The 20,357-nt window shown below is 46.1% G+C and overlaps 1 protein-coding gene across 1 annotated transcript in view; it reads right to left on the reverse strand.

Moving 5' to 3' along the window:
* Positions 1-19,852, reverse strand: part of LOC144101732 (putative cytochrome P450 6a13) — a 40,510-nt gene extending 20,658 nt beyond the window's left edge. Inside the window, exons 1-5 of the mRNA XM_077634864.1 lie at positions 19,733-19,852; positions 8,373-8,472; positions 2,641-2,693; positions 2,303-2,399; positions 1,157-1,282 (exon numbers count right to left, since the gene is read on the reverse strand). Of these exons, the coding sequence (XP_077490990.1) occupies positions 1,157-1,282; positions 2,303-2,399; positions 2,641-2,693; positions 8,373-8,472; positions 19,733-19,806 (450 nt within the window). The 5' untranslated portion in view covers positions 19,807-19,852. The remainder of the gene's footprint in view (positions 1-1,156; positions 1,283-2,302; positions 2,400-2,640; positions 2,694-8,372; positions 8,473-19,732) is intronic.
* Between the last annotated feature and the right edge of the window lie 505 nt (positions 19,853-20,357).

Consider the following 20,357-nt stretch of genomic DNA (forward strand, 5'->3'; position numbering starts at 1 on the left):
TGGAGGAGAACCATGGAGGCTAATCAAAAGGACTGAACTTTCGAAACAGAGCATCGAGCTATGAAAAAGAGATGATAGGAGTGACATTAAAACAAAGGAAAACGAGCAGAATGGTTGAGAGAACAAACGTGATTTAATAATACCCTAGTCGAAATTACGAAGGTGAAATGGGCATGGGCGCAGCACGTAATGTGAAGGCAAGATACCCGATGGTCTCTTAAGGTAACGGAGTGGATTCTAATGAAGGGAAAGCACAGCTGAGGGCGACAGATATGAACTTCGGCGGATGATATCAGGAAGCTTGAGGCCCTAAGTAAGCTGCAGCTAGCACAGGGTGAGGTTAATTTGAGTTAGATGGGAGGGGCCTTTTTCCCCCAGTGGATTTAGTTAGGCTGATGGTAATGATGAACGTGCCCTATTTCTCCGAGGGTTGGACCATTCTTTGTTTCTCACTCTCGCTGCGTCCGCCTTTACAAACATTTTTTAGACAGCCTATAGACTGTCCATAAACTTCTGTCTATAAAGCCTGTAGAATGTCTATCGACCAATCCGAGAGAACAGTCTATAGGAAATATAAATGCTAGAGACAGTCTATAGACAATCTATAGATTAATGGCCATACATTTTAGCTGACTTTTGTCAACAGACAGTCTAAAGACTATGAATAGACAAAAATAAATATCTGTAGGAAAGCAATAGAGTCTACAAGAAGTTTATCAACCGTCTATAGAACATTTTTTAAGGGCGATCCCTCACGTAACCTCCAGTGCCATCTCTCCGAGCAAATCCATCCACTTCAAAGAGCATACCTCACCTGAGAACCAAAATAATCTTTTCTTTTCCCTATCTGTGATGAAGTCAGTTTTTTACGCTGGCAAGAAAGTTACAATAGTGGCTGTGAGGCAGAACCTACAGGGGAGATAAAATCAGTGTGTTTTGTTGCGATCGGTCGCTCTAGTTATAGATGAATGCAAGATGTAATAATGCCTGGCAGACAAAAGATGCGTGACTTCAGACAAGGTGACTCTGACAGCTGCTGGGCAGCCGCGTCAGTGTATTTTGGGCTGTTCAAAAAACGGCTCTTTCACTCGCAAAATATTTCAGATTCCAAGATACACTATTCGGTGAAAAAATAAAAATCAATATATGAGCCTACCGCTTTCATTTTTGACGGCGTGAAGAACTGCGCCATGCAGGTCCGGGCGGTCTTCCATGTCACACCTTTGCTCAATATGATGTACTTGGCGAAAAGTGGGTCCATCTCGTAGATATTCATCATGCGCTGAGCAGAAAAAAGAAAAAAGAGCTTTGCAAATCCGTCTATAACGAAGACCAAAGAATGATTAGAAAGGCTGTTCAAACTAATAACACGCGGTATGTGTACACGGCTACCACTTTTGAAGACTGGCAAGAAGCACACATTCTCCCCTTCATTTACGCACCGTGCACAAGACATTGCATTGAGAGCAAAAAAACGCACATAAACAAATAGGCTGAAACAGCCGCGGCCGCCTCTTGGCTTAATGCTTCTCGTGAAGAGCTCGCCTTTGTTCAGAAAAAGAAAAAGACCAGTGGTGATGTATACCACATTTACAGCTGACATTTCTTGCACAGTGGGTTCAACTGTATACCTTTATTCCAGCTATTTTGCTAACCCTTATTTGTCACCCGCTTTGCTGCATGCTTTAGGCCCTATTCTGTCATGCATTTCTGAGGGAAAAACCAGTTCTCCCTGCAATCTTGCCAAACTATCCCTGCATTCTTACCGAAATAAATTGCATTAAATAGCTTTAACCCGAGTAGGCTAATCGTGAGGTGATCGTCTTTAAAAACACCTAAGACTGTACTTCAAAACTGCCGACAACACAACGGCACTGGAAATTGAAGAAGCTTAAATAATATTGCTGGATAGGTTTAGCACGTCTCATTGCAAACGAAGTTCGTGGTTAGGAATATCAGGTGTTGAAGCCTGTTAGCTTCGCAGCTAAAAATATTGCCAGTGACTGATTCAAAGGCTTTTTTCTGTAACCAACGGAAGCGCATGTGGCTTTCCATTCTAGTATTTCTTTCTGTTCTAAGACGCAATCTCGTTCTCATAATTTGTATCCACAAGCATGACACTTGCGTGGTTTATGCCTTATTTCATTTTTCCCCATTGTGCTAATGAATGAGAAGAACAAACAACACCTCATACGGTAATACAAAAGCAGAAAAGGGGCGTTTTTAAATTTCTGCATGATGCACGATAGAAAAGCATGGAATGCTATAAAAAGCGGCTGCAGAGAATAAAGCTTCTACTCACCCCACGAGCTTGAAACTTGTTGTGTTGAGTGATAAAGATATCATTTATCATGTTCAGATCCTTCGTGACCACGAATGGGGTGTCACCCAGGAAAAACCTAGGTTAAATTTAGGATAGAAAAAACAAAAACGGAGATAAGTGACTAGTTTGACCTGATGTACTTCGCCGGCCGAGCAGTAAAACCTCAAGCGATAATTGTTAGAAATTAGTAGCGAAGAAAAGAAGCACATACACACAGAAGGCAAGATGCAATTCCCTTCTGTAAACACGCCGCGACAAAGATGTAGTGCACAGAACGACTAATTAGTTTTTATTGTTAATTTGGACCTTACACTTACCCAAAGACGTCACCGTACTCATTGAGCCACCGATCCAGGCTTTCGATGCAGTTCTGGAATAAGAAACCGATTTTAAAATCGCAATCCAGTGTTAGATGGCCATATTGTAAAACTGTTGGAGATGTAAGACTCCGGAAGAGTAATTTATCAGTTCGAAAAGCAATGCGCTTGGTTCTTGAAAATTATTTCACAGGTATACTCATAAATGATCCTCAAGCATTATTATGTTACAGTATTTGACACATCCAAACGAATCTTTTCAATATCGCCGTCAGAAGAAACAAAGCACTCTGTTTTTTAGTGCCCACTGCCCTTATGGAACAGTGGTGGAGATGCAAAGGTTTAAATCAGCGACTCAGGAGGAGCAGTTGCCGGCAGGCTAGTCCCGCCTTTACATTTACACCACAACCCCACGCTGGTTAGACTCCGGCCGCGGCGGTCGAATTTCGATGGAGGCGAAATTCTAGAGGTCCGTGTGTTGTGCGATGTCAGTGCACGTTAAAGAATCCTAAGTGATAGATATTTCTGAAGCCCTTCACTATGGCGTCCCTAATAGCGTCAGTAGCTTTGGAACGTTAAGCCCACATATACCACAAACCACCAAAAGAAATCGGCAAGGAGCAGAAAAAGTTTTGGCTTATTAGGACGTTTACAGTTCGCAAAGTTCGTGTCACTGTAAACTCTGCATAACGCAGATAAAACTAGTTATGCACAAAAACACTATTTATGAGTTCTTCCTGCAGTACTTTTTACTGATTTAAGTTGTAAATAAAATTTCTGAAAATATATTAGGATATATAAGCAGAAGAGTGACTTGTGATTAATAAATTAACGCTGACGTGCCATCGTGAGGCAGATATATGAGCAATCCTTCCCGACTTGAACTGAACCCAGGACGTCCTAATTTGGTATTTCAGCAGCTACTTACTATTATACCACACGTTGATGTCATACAATGTTTGGTCAAATGGGTAAATAATGACACAAAAGCACGAAATTTATGAACACATTCTGGCTAATTTCCTCCATGGAGCAGCCTTCTCATTCGTGCATCATGACTCATTCGGTTGCCGTCATACCCTTTTTCGCAGCGGTTAACATGGAAAAGAATATGTAGTCATTGGAAGCCTTCCTTTCAAAGAATTCGTGCTAGCCCGCCAGCATATATCTATGTAAGCCAACCGCTGGCCAAGGCGTGGGTCCGAATTCCCACAGCTTACCACGCGCCCTCCGTTATCGCTGTAGAGAAGCACCGGGGCAGATGCCTACAAGTGTGGTTTGTGTCATCTGTCTTGGCCGAAGTGTCACATTAATTGGTTGGTTGGGCTAAAACAATGCTGGCACATACCCACCGCGGGGGAGTGGCCAAGACACAGGCGGTTAATTGCTGGATACAGGAACTTTTTGACAGAAAAAAACAGTAGTAATAGTATATAGGCTGATAGATTGTAAGACGCAAGGAAAGGAGTCCTGTTAACTTGGAGATCAGAGACGGGGCAATGGATTAATGTACATAATAGTATACAATGCCTGTAGTGTTTCAATTTCGTACTGACTGACAACCGGAAAAAGAAATTAGAATGGGAGTCGCTGCGTTTCTTGAAGGAAATTTTGCGCAGCAGAGCGCACACTCCTGTCGCTTCGGCCAAGCAAAGAAGCACTCGGCCAAGCAAAGAAGCGCCAATGGAAAGAACAACCACGGAGGACACAGGCAAACCCAGTTGATGAAAAGAAATTTGGAAAAGACGCTTCCTCAAATGAGAGAAGCGGCAGAACAAGAGCAGGAAGTGATCTATTGTCTCAGGTTCAGCACAAAAAGGGCACAATGGGGAAGTCGCCAGGCCAGATATCTGTGAAGGTATAAAATTTAGAAGGGGAACCCGGCAACGCAAACGCGTGAAAGAGACCTCTAGTCTGCGCGAGCGCCAGTCTTTGGTACTCCAACGATGCAGAAGATGCTGATATTCGGGAGATGATGTAAGAGCCGAGACAGCAAATTCCTGAAATATTGTGTAGCTGCGAAACCTCACCGCAGTTGTAAATGCAAAGGTTGGCAGGACACTAATAATTCGGCCGCAGAGAGAGGCCCTGGCTAAGTAACCTGCTACCTCATTTAAGTGAAAGCCCATGTGCCCCGGTACCCAAAGCAACCTTACCGAATTTAGATGGAGCGGGATCAGGAACTTAAAGACGCGTAATGCCCGAGACACAGTGGGACAAGATAATGAAGAGGAAATGTATAGAGAGTTCGACATAACCATGACCTGGGAAACGGTAGTTTGTAATTTTCGTAAGGCCAAGATTACTGGTAATAGTTCAGCCAGATATATTGGAGTGAAATCAAGAAGACGGAGAGAAAAAGACCAACCCAGTGAAGGTGAAAAAATTCCCACACCTGCCTTTTCGCGATCCTACGAGGCAGCAGTAGAAATAAGAATATGAGAGGGAAAGGACGTTAGGTGCTCCTGCAACAAACCCCGAAGAAGCGGGAAGGGATGCAGCTTTGCATTCGATGGAAAAATCTCATCGAATTCGATCTGGACAGAAGATGAGTTGTTATTCATTTGGCGGACATCAGTGATACGAATGTTTAAGGGATCAAGGAGGGACTGCACGAAACATATATGCGGAGTATGCAAACGAGACCAGGCGGCACTGCATTTTTATGGAAGCAAAACGCTAAGGCGCCCGTATGCTGTGTGATGTCAGCGCACGGTAAAGATCCCCAGGTGGTCGAAATTATTCCGGAGCCCTCCACTACCCTCTTTCTCCCTTTCTTCTTTCACTCCCTCATTTATCCCTTCCCTTACGGCGCGGTTCAGGTGTCCAACGATATATGAGACAGATACTGCGCCAGTTCCTTTCCCCAAAAACCAATTATTATTATTAGTCGGCACTAAAAAAGACAGCAGGTTCACTAAGAAATATGTATCTGGAGGCGTGAAGAGGCGAGTCGCATAATTTTAAAAATTTTAGAACTGTAAAAGGTGAAACCTAGCTGATAAAGATGGGATTCACGCCTTAATGTGCAGAATAGCATTGGCGACATATTTTGGAAGCCCCAGACAAAGGCGCAACGCCTCACGCTCCAACAGCACAAGAGGGCGAAGTTTATAGGCAGGATCTCCTGAGAATAAAACACAGCCGAACTCCAAAATTGGGCTGACGTACATTTTATAAATCATCAGAAGTGTATACCTTCTCATGCCTGAGCTAGCACTACAAAGCCTACGCAGGATGTCAATGGCCCCAACTCCTTTTGCAGAAACTTGCTCAATGTGTGGCCGGCAGGAAAGAGTAGTGTCGCATATCTCTCCGAGATACTTCACGGCCTGAACTTGACGAATTGTGTTATTTCTATAGACCAGGCAGATATTTACAGGAACAGAAACCAGAAATACTGACAATGCTTATTTCCTCACATTGGGGAACAGATGAATTCTTCCTAACCGGCTGTCATGAGCATTGAGGTAATTTTTCAAGGTTTAATTAAGAATGTGAGTATCACCTGCTGATGCAAAAAAATGCAATATCGTCGGCGTACACTTATGTTTTCACATTTTGAATGGATCGAATTGAGCTTAGAAAAATGTTAAAAAGAACAGATGAGAGAACACCTCCTGTGGTACACCTCTCGTCTGTTGAAATTTCCTAGAGGAAACACCATTTTGGCAGCAATAAAATTCTCTATTTTACAAGAAAGCAGCAATCCAGGCTACAAAATAGTTTGTGAAGTTGAGTTCCTGTAATCTGAGTAACAGAGTCGAGTGTTCAACGCTGTCGTATGCTTTACTGACATCCAAAGTGACAAGGGCAGCAAACTGTTTTCTGTTGCGTGCTAATGTAATACGAATCTTTTGGTCAGTATGAGCACACCAAATTAAACAGCCCGGCTTGAAACCAATTTGACACAGATTCAAGAGAGCCTTTTCAGAAATGAAAGACATATCATGGCTGAAAAGGACTCTTTCCACCAATTTCACTAGGTTCGATGTTAGTGACATAGGGCGTATGTTGTCTAAAGTAAAACCATTCCCTCGCTATTTAAGCAATAGAACTATTTCAGCAAGACGCCACTCATTATGTATGCAAGGACCTTTATTGGAATGGCTAACTAAAGCCAATAGGTCTTCAGAAGATTCATTGAACAAAATTTTGATCATAGATGAAGTGACCTTATCGGGGCGAGGATCCGCCGGGGATAAGCGCAGAACTAACTGCGACAGCTACGGCATAGAGACCTGAATGAAATCACTTGAGGTGCATGTGAGTATAGCTGAAGAAGGTAGAGCATATTTAAAACGAAGCTCTTGGCCACACGCAATGTCCTCTAAGGCCTTTGCGATGTCAGCAGGGGACTGAACGAGGGATTCAATGTTGACAGCCGGTCGAATCTCCTTGTTGCGCCATCGTACCAGTTCTCGAGCAGTGGTTCAGAAGTTAGGAGATAAGCCACTACCCTGCGATAACAGCTGCCGCCGTTGGGCCTTATGCGAACCAGGGTGCTTTTCCCGAGCGAGCAATCATTAATTTAAATGACACCTGCCAGGGGGGCATTTTTCTCACTATCCGGTGGGCATGTTGTGATGGCGCCGCAAGGTCACGTGACCTAGGTGACCCACCTACCTCCTAAGTTGCTTCTCCAGTGATTTTTCGTGGATTTTTTTCTCATGGTCAACGACGCCGATGTCGACGACGCCGACGCCAGATTTTCTGCAACACGAGCTCCTTAACGCGATGACAGCGTTAAGGACCTATGCGCCTGTTTCGGATGCGGAAATTTTACTCCATTAGGCTGCGTTTCAATCACAACAGATGAACCGCTTAAGTTGGACTACAACGTGCCGGAATTAGCGCACTACCCGTCTCTAAACGACGATCATGATGCAAGGCAGACCTTGTCAAGGAAGGCAGTTGCGGGAATCAAGTGACTTGATTCTTCAAAGAGTAGCTATTTGCCGTCTTGGTGTGGTTAACTGTTAAAGAGGTTTTGACGAAGAACATCCACGTGTCTTTGAAAACACGCTTGGTAAGGATTCTGCATAGGTACCGAAGGATGCCGCAGGCCGGTGGCAGTACCCCAGCGAAACTCCTTATGGGCTACGAGCTCCGTTTCAGACTGGACAACGCAGCGGCACTAACGGGGCCTCTTGCTCCGCAGTCTCCAGTTGACTGCCACGTTCCTTGTGTGTTGCGGCCGGGGGAACCTGTCTGGGCAAATAACTTCGTGCGAGGCGAGCCATGGATTCCAGCGCGAATCACGTCATCGGAAAGTACTCGCATGGTGAACACTGATGGTCCACAGGGGGGGAACATTCGTCGACACATCGACCAGATTAAGCCACGTGTGGGGGAGCATGACCTGGACGACGGAGCCTGTGACCCTGAGCGCCAAGATGGAACCGCCAACCCCAAGTAGCTGGGACACCGGGAGAGGGGCCATTAATACGCGAGGCTGCCCCAAGCACCCCGACGCCAGCACTGCGCCGGTCGGGCCGGACACGAAAACCTCCAGACCGCTATGTTCCGTAGGGTGAACGAGATGCTACATCAGAATGACGTAACGCCAGCTTACGCCAACAGTTATCGCCGCTGTCCTCCTCTTCACACTCCTTCTCTAACCATTCGCACAACGCCTATATCCACACGCATCAAAGCAATAACCGTTGTCTTGGCCCAGCCACCACTGTGTATGGTGCGGATTTTTCACAGGCCACAGGAGTGCTACGCACCGGCTTCCAGAATTCGACGGAGTTGCCGTTGATAAGACTTCGGAGCGGCACCGTCGGTATCCCGGTGCCTTCGAAGGCATCGAAGCATTTTCTGCGTTGACTGCGTCCGTCCGTGGCCGTAGAACAAAACAAGGAAGAATATTAATTATTTCGAACTGCCACAGTGAACAGCATTCAGTAATACACAAAAGTCATCAATTAAAACACACGTCATTTTATCCCAAGGATTTGTACAGTCGTCATCACAACTGTTTAGAGCCCTAAAGCAGTGCGCTGCGGAACAAATTGAGATTCTTATTCAGCTCATCTCTTGCAGAGAAGGTGCAATTGTGGGGGCAATTTGAGCGTCTGCTTCAGCGCAAGCATTGCCTCTAGAACCATACACCTGGTTTAAAAAAAATTCCTTTCCTTTGTGCGAAAGGGCGGTGTTCTAGCGCTCTAGAAAGGCGTGCTGACTTCTAGTCGTCATATGAATTTTTTCCTTGACACCTCTCTTCTTTTGCTTCGCAATTGAATGCTTCTGCCTAGGGCATCAAGTTCAATTGATCCGTAACTAGCGGTGCTCAATTATAGCGAAAAGGTAGACTAACTGTTGAGCCAAAAAATCAGTGTAATTAATGGTGCAGACAAACACTCAAGTGTGCTTCAATTCTTTCTAGAATTTATCAACATGCTTAACGCTTGTCATGTTGTGAATGCTCACGAGTATATTTATTAGAGACTATTCGCGTCAATATCTAATCGGTTTGCACAAGTTCATCGTTTCGTAGCTCGAAAAAAGACCGGCGTGTAAATGTGAACCACTCTTTCACAGACCTTTTTTAGCTGTCCTTCTGAAGATAACAAATGACCTGTGAAAAATTGCATTCTAATAACAGAGAGAACGTCCCCATTCAGAACACCCTCATGGATAGGACGCTTTTCGTGCAGTCTTTCCAGTTAGTTGGTGTCGCGTCGCACCTTCCTCTTACGAAAACGTCTATAGTTTGCTTAACCATAATCCCGAATAGGTTCCTTGCGAACTGCCTCTCAAGCAGCACAGGTAATCGTCCTAATGTTTGAAATATATTGGCAAAGGCTGGTCCTGCATAGGATCAGTTTGAAACCATTCATTTCCAATATGAGGCCAATCGCCTGTGCTGCTTGGGCTGTGTCCAACGGCGAAGCAGCCGAAGCCAGTTATTCAACACAGTTCCCGTCTACCGCGAAGTCTCCTGTCTGGCAACCAAGGGAAGCCACCGACCCTGGAAACCCGCTTGGAGGACATAACGCGCAAGTCATCTGGAATCATTTAGGCCAGGTCATCGCGCGGAACACTGTCAAGAATACGCCTCTTTTCGCACAGGTCAGTTTTCTGCTGCAATGTGCATCCCTCAGTACAAATGACCTGATGCTAGTCGAGGTTGCGTGCCCTCCCAAAATGTTTGACTATGGCCACAAAATGGTATGCTTGTGATGTTTACATTGTTCGAATGAGTGCCTTGGTTTTCAACTGCTTGTTCTCTCAGGTGATACTGAGCTCAGACCCTGACCTTCTTTATCCCTTGAATGTGTTTCTGGAGCTATATAAAAGCGCCTTTGCGGCATCAGAGTACAACACCAGCCGAGTTGCCATGAATTTGAAACGTACAGATCAACGTGGAAAACCCAGTCAACCGTTTTTCTGTGCGTTTTTCCCTTCGCTATAATTGAATGAACAGATGAGCCAGCTGACACGACTTGAAATTTCAGTGCAAGCAGCAACATTGCAGAGATTTCATCCAAAATCAAGCAGCTAGTTCATAACTAGCCTTCGTAACTAGTTCATAACTAGCCCAGCTCATACCTAATCCCGTTCGTAGGTCACGGCGAATCTTTTTAGGGATTTTGGATTCGAGTAAAAAACGTAGGCCCAGTCAAATGATCACGTTGTTTCTTTGCGTTCAAAGGATCTCGGAATACGAGTCAGCCCCGCTGATAATGAGAGTACGCATCGCCTGGACTTTCTCATCTTTTCTGCAACACGAAAGGTAAAATAAGCTATTTTTTCTATTTGCGAAGATATTCAGCGTGTTTCCGATTTGCGCTGAAATACCTTTATTGGCATGCTCTGAAAATCAACACTGCTTTCAAAATCGATTTCGACCAAAGCCGACGATTCTTTGATAGAACTGGTATTAAAGTCACCACGACATACTTCCTGCTCTTCAGTAGTTTCCCGTTATCAAAGCTGCTTTGCTCCTAACAAGGCGCTGACGTATCTGACCATTACCTGACATCCGCAGTTACCACCTCTAAAGGGGAAGCGTAGCAACAATCCTCGAAGATACATCTACTCATACTGCTTTTCTTTTGCTGATCCATGGCTGACATCAGACACCCTGCATGACGAACTTTTACAGCCTACTGGTGAGGCGTAGTGGGCAGGAAGTGTGTTGATGTCATTTGTCAGCATAAAATACTTATCATTTCGTTATCCTCCTGATTAGTACGAATATAGTGCTCACTTGTTACCGGCCACTTAAAACGGCGTCTCAATTTGTTTTTGAACTTCAGTTCGTTTTAATCGATCCGCAGCATCGCTTTCATCGCGCAAACTACCTATTTTGCGGGAAATTCAACCTTCTTGATATCAATGGGAAACCATATTGACAACCTCTCTTCAGTCAAACGACACCTTCGATTTGGTCCTCCCTTTAACTTCACGCAAACAGTTAAAACGTTTGATGTGTGCTGCTAACATTCTCACTCTTGTTCTTTGTTCAGACGCAGAGCTTATTCAGTCAGCGTCGCGCAGTAAGGGTTAACCGATCAAGAAATCCTGGCATTCAGCGTTACGATTCTTATTTTCTGCCAGTCTATCTGAAAGTACATTCCCGATTATAATAAAGTTAATATTATTAATAATCAAATAATTATTTGCGCAATGTCATGTTGCATACCATGACATAATACATACCATAAGAGCGTTGATTTCCTGAATATTAATATCGAGTTTCCAGAATATCTCCCTCTGCCAGTCAACTTGTACTACATCTGCTGACCAAAATTTCCTACTCTACACGCTCAAAATTTTATCGCTCGTCGAAAAACATGTCCCCCTCATCTGTGTTCGCTGAAATTCTGACAAACTCTGGTATAACACAAGCCTCAGATGCTTAGCGAGAACAAAAAACTGCCTTTTCCGTGCCGACCAGATTTCCAGTTCTGCACGGACTCTCTAACACTCCTAATAAGTCATTTCTTCCCATAACAGTTGCAGCATGGAATGGAATCGATAGAGACAAAAAAGGCAGACGAATTTAGACACATACTAACAGCACATCTAAAGAATTCAGCGCAATGAATTCTTTTTCATGTATGAAATCATCTCGCCTATATGTGAGTTTCGGTTTTTGTCACCTGAGCTTGTCGTTAATGCAATGCGCTTTCTTAAACTTTGGAGTTTTTTCTCTGTGTGAAAATCGTTTCGCATGCTCAGAATACACCATTGTTCTGAATTCTGTTCTTGCATTTTCGTAGTTTCTTTTTCTCACTTTATTTCTCTTGATCGTAATTGCCTAATCCCTAATACTCGTTTGTATATACATTAACCACTGGAAAATCGTATCAATCTTTCCCCCATATGTGAGGAACCACATTCGGGTCCTTTAAGAGTCAGTAATCGATGGTGATGATGATGACAATATTCTAAAAGGCACATGCATGTCGGGCCACCTGCCCACCTGTATCGTGGGTAAAATGCAGAATAAGCTCCTGAATGTTCGATCCCGGCCGCGGGAGTCGCATTTAGATGGAGGAGAAATTCCAAAAGCCCGTGTACTGTGCGATAACAGTGCACATTAAAGAAGCCCAGGCGGCCGAAATTTATGTAGCCCTTCGCTGCGGCGTCCCTCGTATCCTGAGTCGCTCTGGGAAGTTAAACCCTGTAAACCAAACCAAGTTCTTGGATTGGAAGAAAGATTTCCACTACGGCGCCTCTTTCTTCCTTTCTTCTCTCACTCCCTCCTTTATCCCTTTCTTTACGGCGCGGTTCAGGAGTCCAACGATATATGAGACAGATACTGCGCTATTTCCTTTCACCCCCCCAAAAAAAACAATTATTATTATTAAGTAAGATTTCTTTGTTTATTGTTCGATATGTCTTCCATTGTTACCACTTGTGGTTTTGTTACCACCTCGTGGTTTTAGTTGTTTTTTCACATTTCAGCACACATATTTTCCTCTGGAATAAAAATTCTGTTTCGTTGGGAGTCACGACGCGCCCTTTATAACTGACCCGCCTGTTACCGAAAGACTGACAGCCGCGTCATTCGTGCGTTTTCAAACAATGAACGGTGTCTGGAGCATTCCCCGTCTCTACCACAATGAGTGTTCCAACCCATTAACAGCCCAAGGCGACAGCAAACACCGATGATAGGGATTTCAGCCGAAGCCATTTTTTACGAGTAGAAACTGCAGTGGAGGCAGTAGTCCGGTATCTTACCGTTTAAGTAGACTTGCCTGCGAAGCCAAATTTGCCGTAGTACGAAAGTGCGCACAAAAACAATCGGAAGCGACACACAGCATTCATTCTTTCTGGCCCTTGTATTTTAAAAAGCGTTTCGGATTAGCGAACATAATTTAAAGCAAGATAACATAATGAATGATCAGAAAAATAGCGTTTTCTTTGATATCACTAGCGCTCCGGCAGTGCTTGAAGAGTTAAACAATTTCATGCCACTGCGTTGTATTGTGATGTAATTCGGCAAGCAAGTTGCCCGCGTCATTCGAAATGCGCGACTAAGCAAGTCTCATATGCACACTGCATTGTATTTTGACGTAATTGTGCAAGAAAGTTCCTCCTGTCAATCGGAATGTGAGACTAACCAAGTCTCGTGCACACTGCCTTGTATTTTGACATAACTGTGCAAGCTAGTTGCCCCTGTCATTCGAAATTTGCGACTAAACAAGTCTCATGCACACTGCATTGTATTTTGACGTAACTGTGCAAGCAAGTTGCGCCTGTCATTCGAAATGTGTGACTAACCAAGCCTCATTGCAATAAGGTAATTGTCCGGGCTAGTCGGTTTATGGTTCAAGCTTAAGGCACAGCGCACGAAGGACGGGACTAAGAAAGAGACAAACACAGCGCTGTTAGGTGGGAAGTAGGCGTTCTTCACCGCGGGTCTCATGCGCACTGCGTAGTATTTCGACGTAATTGTGCAAGCAAGTTGCTCCTGTCATTTCAAATATGCGAATAACCAAGTCTCGTGCACACTGCATTTTATTTTGACGTAATTGTGCAAGCAAGTGGCCCCTGTCATCCGAAATGTGCGACTAAACAAGTCTTACGCAAACTGTATTGTATGTTGACGTAACTGTGCAAACAAGTTGCCCTTGTCATTTGAAATGTGCGACCAACCAAGTCTCATGCACCTGCATTATATTTTGACGTAATTGTGCAAGCAAATTTCCCCTGTCATTTGAAATGTGTAACTAACCAAGTCTAATGCACACTGCATTGTATTTTGACATAATTGTGCAAGCAAGTTGGCCCTGTCATTCAAAATGTGCGATTAACCAAGCCTCATTGCAATAAGGTATTTGTCCGGGCTAATCGGTTTATGGTTCAAGCTGAAGGCACAGCGCACGAAGGACGGGACTAAGAAAGAGACAAACACAGCGCTGTTAGGTAAGAAGTAGGCGTTCTTCACCGCGGGTCTCATGCACACTGCATAGTATTTCGACGTAATTGTGCAAGCAAGTTGCTCCTGTCATTCGAAATGTGCGACTAAACAAGTCTCATGCCCACTGTATTGTATTTTGACGTAACTGGGCAAGCAAGTTGCTCCTGTCATGCGAAATGTGCGACTAACGAAGTATTATGCACACTGCATTGTATTTCGACGTAATTGTGCAAGCAAGTTGCTCCTGTCATTCGAAATGTGGGACTAACCAAGTCCCATGCACCTGCATTGTATTTTGACGTAGTTGTGCATGAAAGTTGCCCCTATCATTCGATATGTACGACTAACCTAGTCTCTCAGCGCTAAACTACATGTGGCTCCTCTCATGTAAGAACGTTTATACTTTAAGTGGCTCTTGCGGTAATAAACCATAGCTTCACACAATAGCTTGGAGTTTTCATAGGTGCGCACTGGCATTAGCTGGTTTCAGCGGGCAGGAAACATCTCCCAACACCACGTCCATGCTTTTGCTTGCGTACCTCATCCAAACTTTCCCGTAGTGTTAGTATGGCCCTGAGGTCATTCCCTTCAAGCAAATCTAGACGTGCAAGTGCATATGCGTAAACGACCCCGCGTGGCTCGCAGCGAAAGACAAAACAAGACCGCCCGCGTATGGCGCTGAGAGATAAGATGTCTAGCACCCAACTGGCTACGGGTGAGGGTCGCACACGCAGCAAGAGATGCAATGACGTGCCGGCATCGTTTTACCTCAGTGGCTGAAGCCACGTCGACAAACCTGTGGAGCAACACTTGGACACTAGTCTACAGGCGCGGAACGATCACCATGTAATGTCACTCGTGGACCTTTGAGGAACAAATAAATAAAAAAACTCCACCCGTACATCAGCAGCCTAGTATGGCTTCCTAATTTCGTTACACTACTTCAAAGCTCGTCCCGCGCAAGCCAGCCTCCCCATGGCGGGAACGAGGGTATGGGCAATAAGAATTTTACGCGACAGCGTATGCAGCTCGTTCGAAAAGCCACGGCGTGGTATTAGAGTGCGCACCACGCGTCTGAAATATTCAGGGGCTGCGTAAAAATCCGCGCACACTGAATGAATTAAAAAACTGATGTCTGGGCCGGGAATCGAGCTAGGGCCTTTGGCGTTCGAAACGAGACAGAGACGCTGCCAATCCACCACGACGGCTATTTTTTTTCTTTTCAAGCGAAAGCTTCACAACGCAATGTGAAACCGATTTCGCCGTGCCTGCCAAAGCCCTCTACTGCGCATGCGCCGCGCATGACGTCACAGGTGCGCCGCCGGTCCGGCTTCACCACTGCGCCGGAGCCGCCGCCGTACGTGACGTCACAGCCGCGCTCGGCTCCATATAAACAGAGGGTGCGAAGAGCTCCCTAGTCAGATGCGGGATGAGTGAAGAGGCGGAATGTCCGCACACGCACTCAGTACGTCAGCAGTACAGGCTACGCGATGCTATGTCGACGTATCCCGAAGTTGTGGCACACGGGGTGGTTCAACACCAGGCCCAAGAAGCGAGGACGGCCTGGCAAGAGCCTTCTCCTCAAACGAAGAGTTGACCAAACTAAAGTGAACCCGTTTTACTCGTGGATCGCTATCGTGTACACACTAAATTTAACCGGAGCTAAAACACCAGTAATTTTATTTCATATAAATCTGACCCGCTAAGCTACCAAATGCTTTACACACATATTATACCGCGATGCAGATACACATTCTCAAAATCAAAATTGCCCGAGACACACACGAGTCAACAAACGGCTACAGCGCAGCATAAACCCGCCCGCACCAATGCGCACTGTTCACTGAGCAGAGACTTAGATCCCTCATGCGTCTCCTACATAAGCTAAAAAGTCCAATCAGCATTAGCCGCTCGCACGAAATCCCGGACAATGAGATCTCGCTTTCAAGTATAAGGTTCTTGCCTCTCCTGACAGACTCCGCCACGGCGGCTCGACGTTTGAACATGAATAAAGGCGCGTCTAGTGAATGCATGGGTTTTTAGAAACGTAACTTCGTGATCGGTACTGAGGCGTACATTAATAATTATGAGCATGTAAATTACATATATCGGGCTTAAGCGAGTACCATGTGTTTCCGGTAAATTTTCTTCGTGCTTGGCGTGCAGTCGTAGCGCCATCGTGTGACAACCACTGCTACCTCCTTCACCATGCATGGCACCGGCCCGGCAGATGGCGCGCGCGTAAAAGACCTTTCTGCTTCGGAGTGTCGTTCGTTTCTTAACAGGGCTAGTGTGGAGCAGCCTTTATCAGCGGCCTCGTCCTAGAGACTCCAAGCGATTAGTCCAAGGGGCAAGGTGATGGCGTTCGTGGACTCCGTGGCAGCGCTGCAACACGCTGTAGCGTTCCACTCTTAAAGGTGAGGCTTAAAGGGACACTGAGGAGAAATTGAAGTTGGCTTGTATCGATAGAATACCAGCTCCTGATCACAAAAACGCCGCTCTTACTGAAAACAAAGCTCTTGTAAGGTAGAAAATAGCAAGAACCAAAATACAGGTATCGCCACCGCAGGCCAATCTCGCAAATACAAGCGTGGCGACGTCATAGGACGAGACGCCACCTTGGAGGAATTTTCCTTCCTACATGGTTTCACGAATCTCTGAGGCTGACAAAAGTAGACTGCGCACATCAATATTGAAGTAAGTTTTGTTTTAAAACCAATAGTGCACTTTTATCACACAAGGAAGGCAGGCCAAGGACAACCTGAATGTTGGAAGCAAAGAAAACCGATGCTTGGCGGCGCCACAGGCGGCCAGGAGAGTTTCGATTTTTTATGGCGCTTCGCGTCTATGAGCTTTGCGTGCCCCGTGGTTTTGTTTTTGACGCGCCTCGATTTACAAGCGCCGAACAGCAGAGGAATCCAAGTTCCGCTTCAAGTGCTAGTTAACCTTTGAAGGAGCCTGTTAGGGATTGTCAGATGATCGCCACGGTCGATGAAGAGCTATGATGACACGATGGTCGGTGATGGTAAAAGGCAGCACTTGTGTATTCGCACGATTGGCCGGCGAAACATTCCCGGCTGTGCCAGTCAACTTCAAACTACTTAACGGAAATCGTTTATTAGGGACGGGAGACAAGGTACAAGGCAGTTCAGAAAAAATTGCTGGTGGCCTAGCTCTGTTAGGCCAGGATATACTAGCGATAGCGCGGAGATTTCTGTATCAGAAGAGTGCATTCACTAGGTGCACCTTTATTGTCAGCTGTAACTTGAGCCGTCGTGGCGGAGTGGCAGCGTCTCCGCCTCAAACGCCGAACGCCCTGGTTCGACTCCGAGCCTAGGCACAAATCTTTTCTTCTATTCAGTGAGTGGGCGGGGGGCTTCAGTGGCTCCCATGGATGCCGCCGCTGAATACGTTGGTTAGCGTTCGAGCTCAGGCTCTGTTAAGGCGCGTTTATGCTGCGGCGAGGCGCGCGCGCGCGCTGCACGGCGAAGTTACGTCGGTCAAAGCGAGACCCTCTATACTCCAATTGCGCTTGAGCGCCGACGCGTTCGGCTGCTTCGGCGTACTCTGACCGCACTGGCGGGGGGAAACTTGGAGCATGTCTCGTATTTCGCGCTGAGTGCGCCAGCAGCCGCCGGCCCGACCAGACTAATTTGGCTCCGCGGCGAGGTGCGCGTTGTATTCAATAGCTGCGGCAGTTGAGCGGAGCTGTTCATTTCGAGCTCGGCTAATTTAATCCATTCGCAGTATATATCTGAAGGTACATGCAAGTGAGCGAGAGAGCCGGATCCAGTTGACCCGTTGGATCTAGCGGAAGCCGTTGAAGCGTCGTGCGCCGGCTTTAGTTTCAAGCCGCCGACTTTAAACGCTACCGCCCTTCAGCACCATTTGTTCTTTGTGGCAAAAAATAAATAACTTGGCCCTTGCAACCATGGGATGCCTCGACGCCGCCTGCTGCGCCGTGCAACCGCGCCGCTCAAGGAATCACAATCCGTTGACCCCAAAACCTCGGCCAGCCTCCGATGGGCGCCCTGCGATTGTCCTGGCCCCTTGCGACTCCCCGCACTGGGGTTATGATATTTAGTTTGCAACGGCTGCTCACTGAAGAAGGGGGAACCACCCGCCGGCGCCTAACCTAACTGTGCTCCCTCAAAAGCATCTCACGCTCTGTGGGGCTAAGGTCGCTGAAATGCAGACCGGAGACTTTGCGAGAACTTCGTCGTCGGGCTCGGGAACGGGATCCATCGTAACACTGGCAAGACGTCGGTGCTAACGTAAACGAAGCGGCGGTAGCCACCCCCGATAGATGCCCTTAACGTGCGGCGGCGGTAGCTTTTATTTCGGCAGCTGCTAGACCGCACCGCTAGCCGCCAGAAATCACGGAGTCTCCATTTACGTCACGTTTCACGTCACTCCGTTCTGTGGCGTCATAAGAGTTCTCCGTGTCGTCATAAGAGTTCTCGAGTTTGAATCGGAGCGGCGGGAAAGCAATTTTCAACTTCGAATCCAAATTTCTTTGAAATAAATGCATATTTCGCTCCCGGACAAGCGGCAACAAAGCCGCGAAATGCCGAACTATCAGATATTGCTAACAAAAAAAAATGATAGGGTTCTCCTCAGTGTCTCTTTAAGCGTCCTCCAATCTTTTTAGGTACATCGATTGATTGATTGATTGATTGATTGATTGATTGATTGATTGATTGATTGATTGATTGATTGATTGATTGATTGATTGATTGATTGATTGATTGATTGATTGATTGATTCCTCTCCTTCCCTGCGCGTGCGCGCGTCTGTCCATGTGTGCTTGTGCGTCTGCGAGTGCGCGCGCGCGCGCGCGCGCGCGTGTGTGTGTGTGTGTGTGTGTGTGTGTGTGTGTGTGTGTGTGTGTGTGTGTGTGTGTGTGTGTGTGTGTGTGTGTGTGTGTGTGTGTGTGTGTGTGTGTGTGTGTGTGTGTGTGTGTGTGTGTGTGTGTGTGTGTGTGTGTGTGTGTGTGTGTGTGTGTGTGTGTGTGTGTGTGTGTGTGTGTGTGTGTGTGTGTTTTCTAGATCGTTCTAAGGAATCAGCTTTCTAGACTTTGCATGCTCCAACTCTTTTTATTGTTGCTTCAAGCCCCTGTTTGTAATGATAACATTCGCAAGGTTGGGGCACTGGCATAGCGGGTCTGAAGTTGAGCATGAAGTCGTGGGTTCAAATCATGCCTGTGCCCCCCCCCCCTTTTCGAGGCCCGCAAAATTCAAACCAGCCCGTGCAGAGTGAAGTGTCAGAGTGTGATTATTAACCTCAAGAGGTCGAAATTAATCCGAAGGCATAAACTTCATTGTTATTCAAATCCAGGATGTTAAACCCCATAGCATGCCAGCCTTTGTGTATGACAGCAAACCTTTACAAATCGTCATTGTTAAACTCAGTATAATACTGTACTTTACATAATGGCCAGTGATGTTTCAATCGCAGAACTTTCTCTTTTTGAAAATTTCGCCAAAAAAAAGATTAACGGAGGCTTAGGGAACACGAAGAACCAAAATTTTCTCACATTTTGCGGATTCATCGAGTTGTCGAGCTGCAACATGCAAAACGGGGCCTAATTGGTGGAAGTTAGAACATGGCTCATAAATGTTTTAACTGCAAGTTTTCAGTTTCCACCTTGCCTCATTGAACATTTTGTTCTTTGAGCACTTTGAACACTCACTGAACACTGTCGAACCTTACCTGATCACCCAGTGACTCAGGCTGTACAACAAGCAGGCCACCACAGCAGCAAACAAGGCCCAGGCAATGTCCATCACTGGCGCGTCCACCTCCTCGTACGGCGCCTTCCAAAAATAAAGCTCACGGCGAAACGTCCACTCATATAACAGAGGGACGAAAGGGGCGAGGAGAGAAGGAGCAACACAAAAAAAAAGGAATAGCGCAGTACCGTTTACGATAAGATCCCGTTAGCACCAGGCGAGCTAGCGACGCCGTTTGCACATTAAGATGCCGAGCGGTATGTAACACTATCTTGTGTTCACAAGCACTTTTCACACTAGCATACGATCCCAAGAGCAGATAAGTACGTGTTTGCGCCCACTGAGTATTTTTAGCTGCCACATTATCAGGCTGCTCGTCTGAACCACTTGCATTGCACGTTACTGTACGGCTACTAGCCCTCAACGGAGCATTTCGTGGTGAGTTTAGGGGGGTAAAATGCGGCTTTGGTCTGCAAGAGGCAAAGTCGACCTTTGACTTTTTTGTGACTGCCGGCAGAGAATGTACGAAAGGAGAATGGGCTTCACAAATGTAAGGCGAAACTCTCCTTCCGCCACATTTCTGCATACCCAGCTATACTGAACAA

The sequence above is a fragment of the Amblyomma americanum genome, chromosome 8, assembly GCF_052857255.1.
Source record: "Amblyomma americanum isolate KBUSLIRL-KWMA chromosome 8, ASM5285725v1, whole genome shotgun sequence".
In the NCBI taxonomy this organism is placed as follows: domain Eukaryota; kingdom Metazoa; phylum Arthropoda; class Arachnida; order Ixodida; family Ixodidae; genus Amblyomma; species Amblyomma americanum.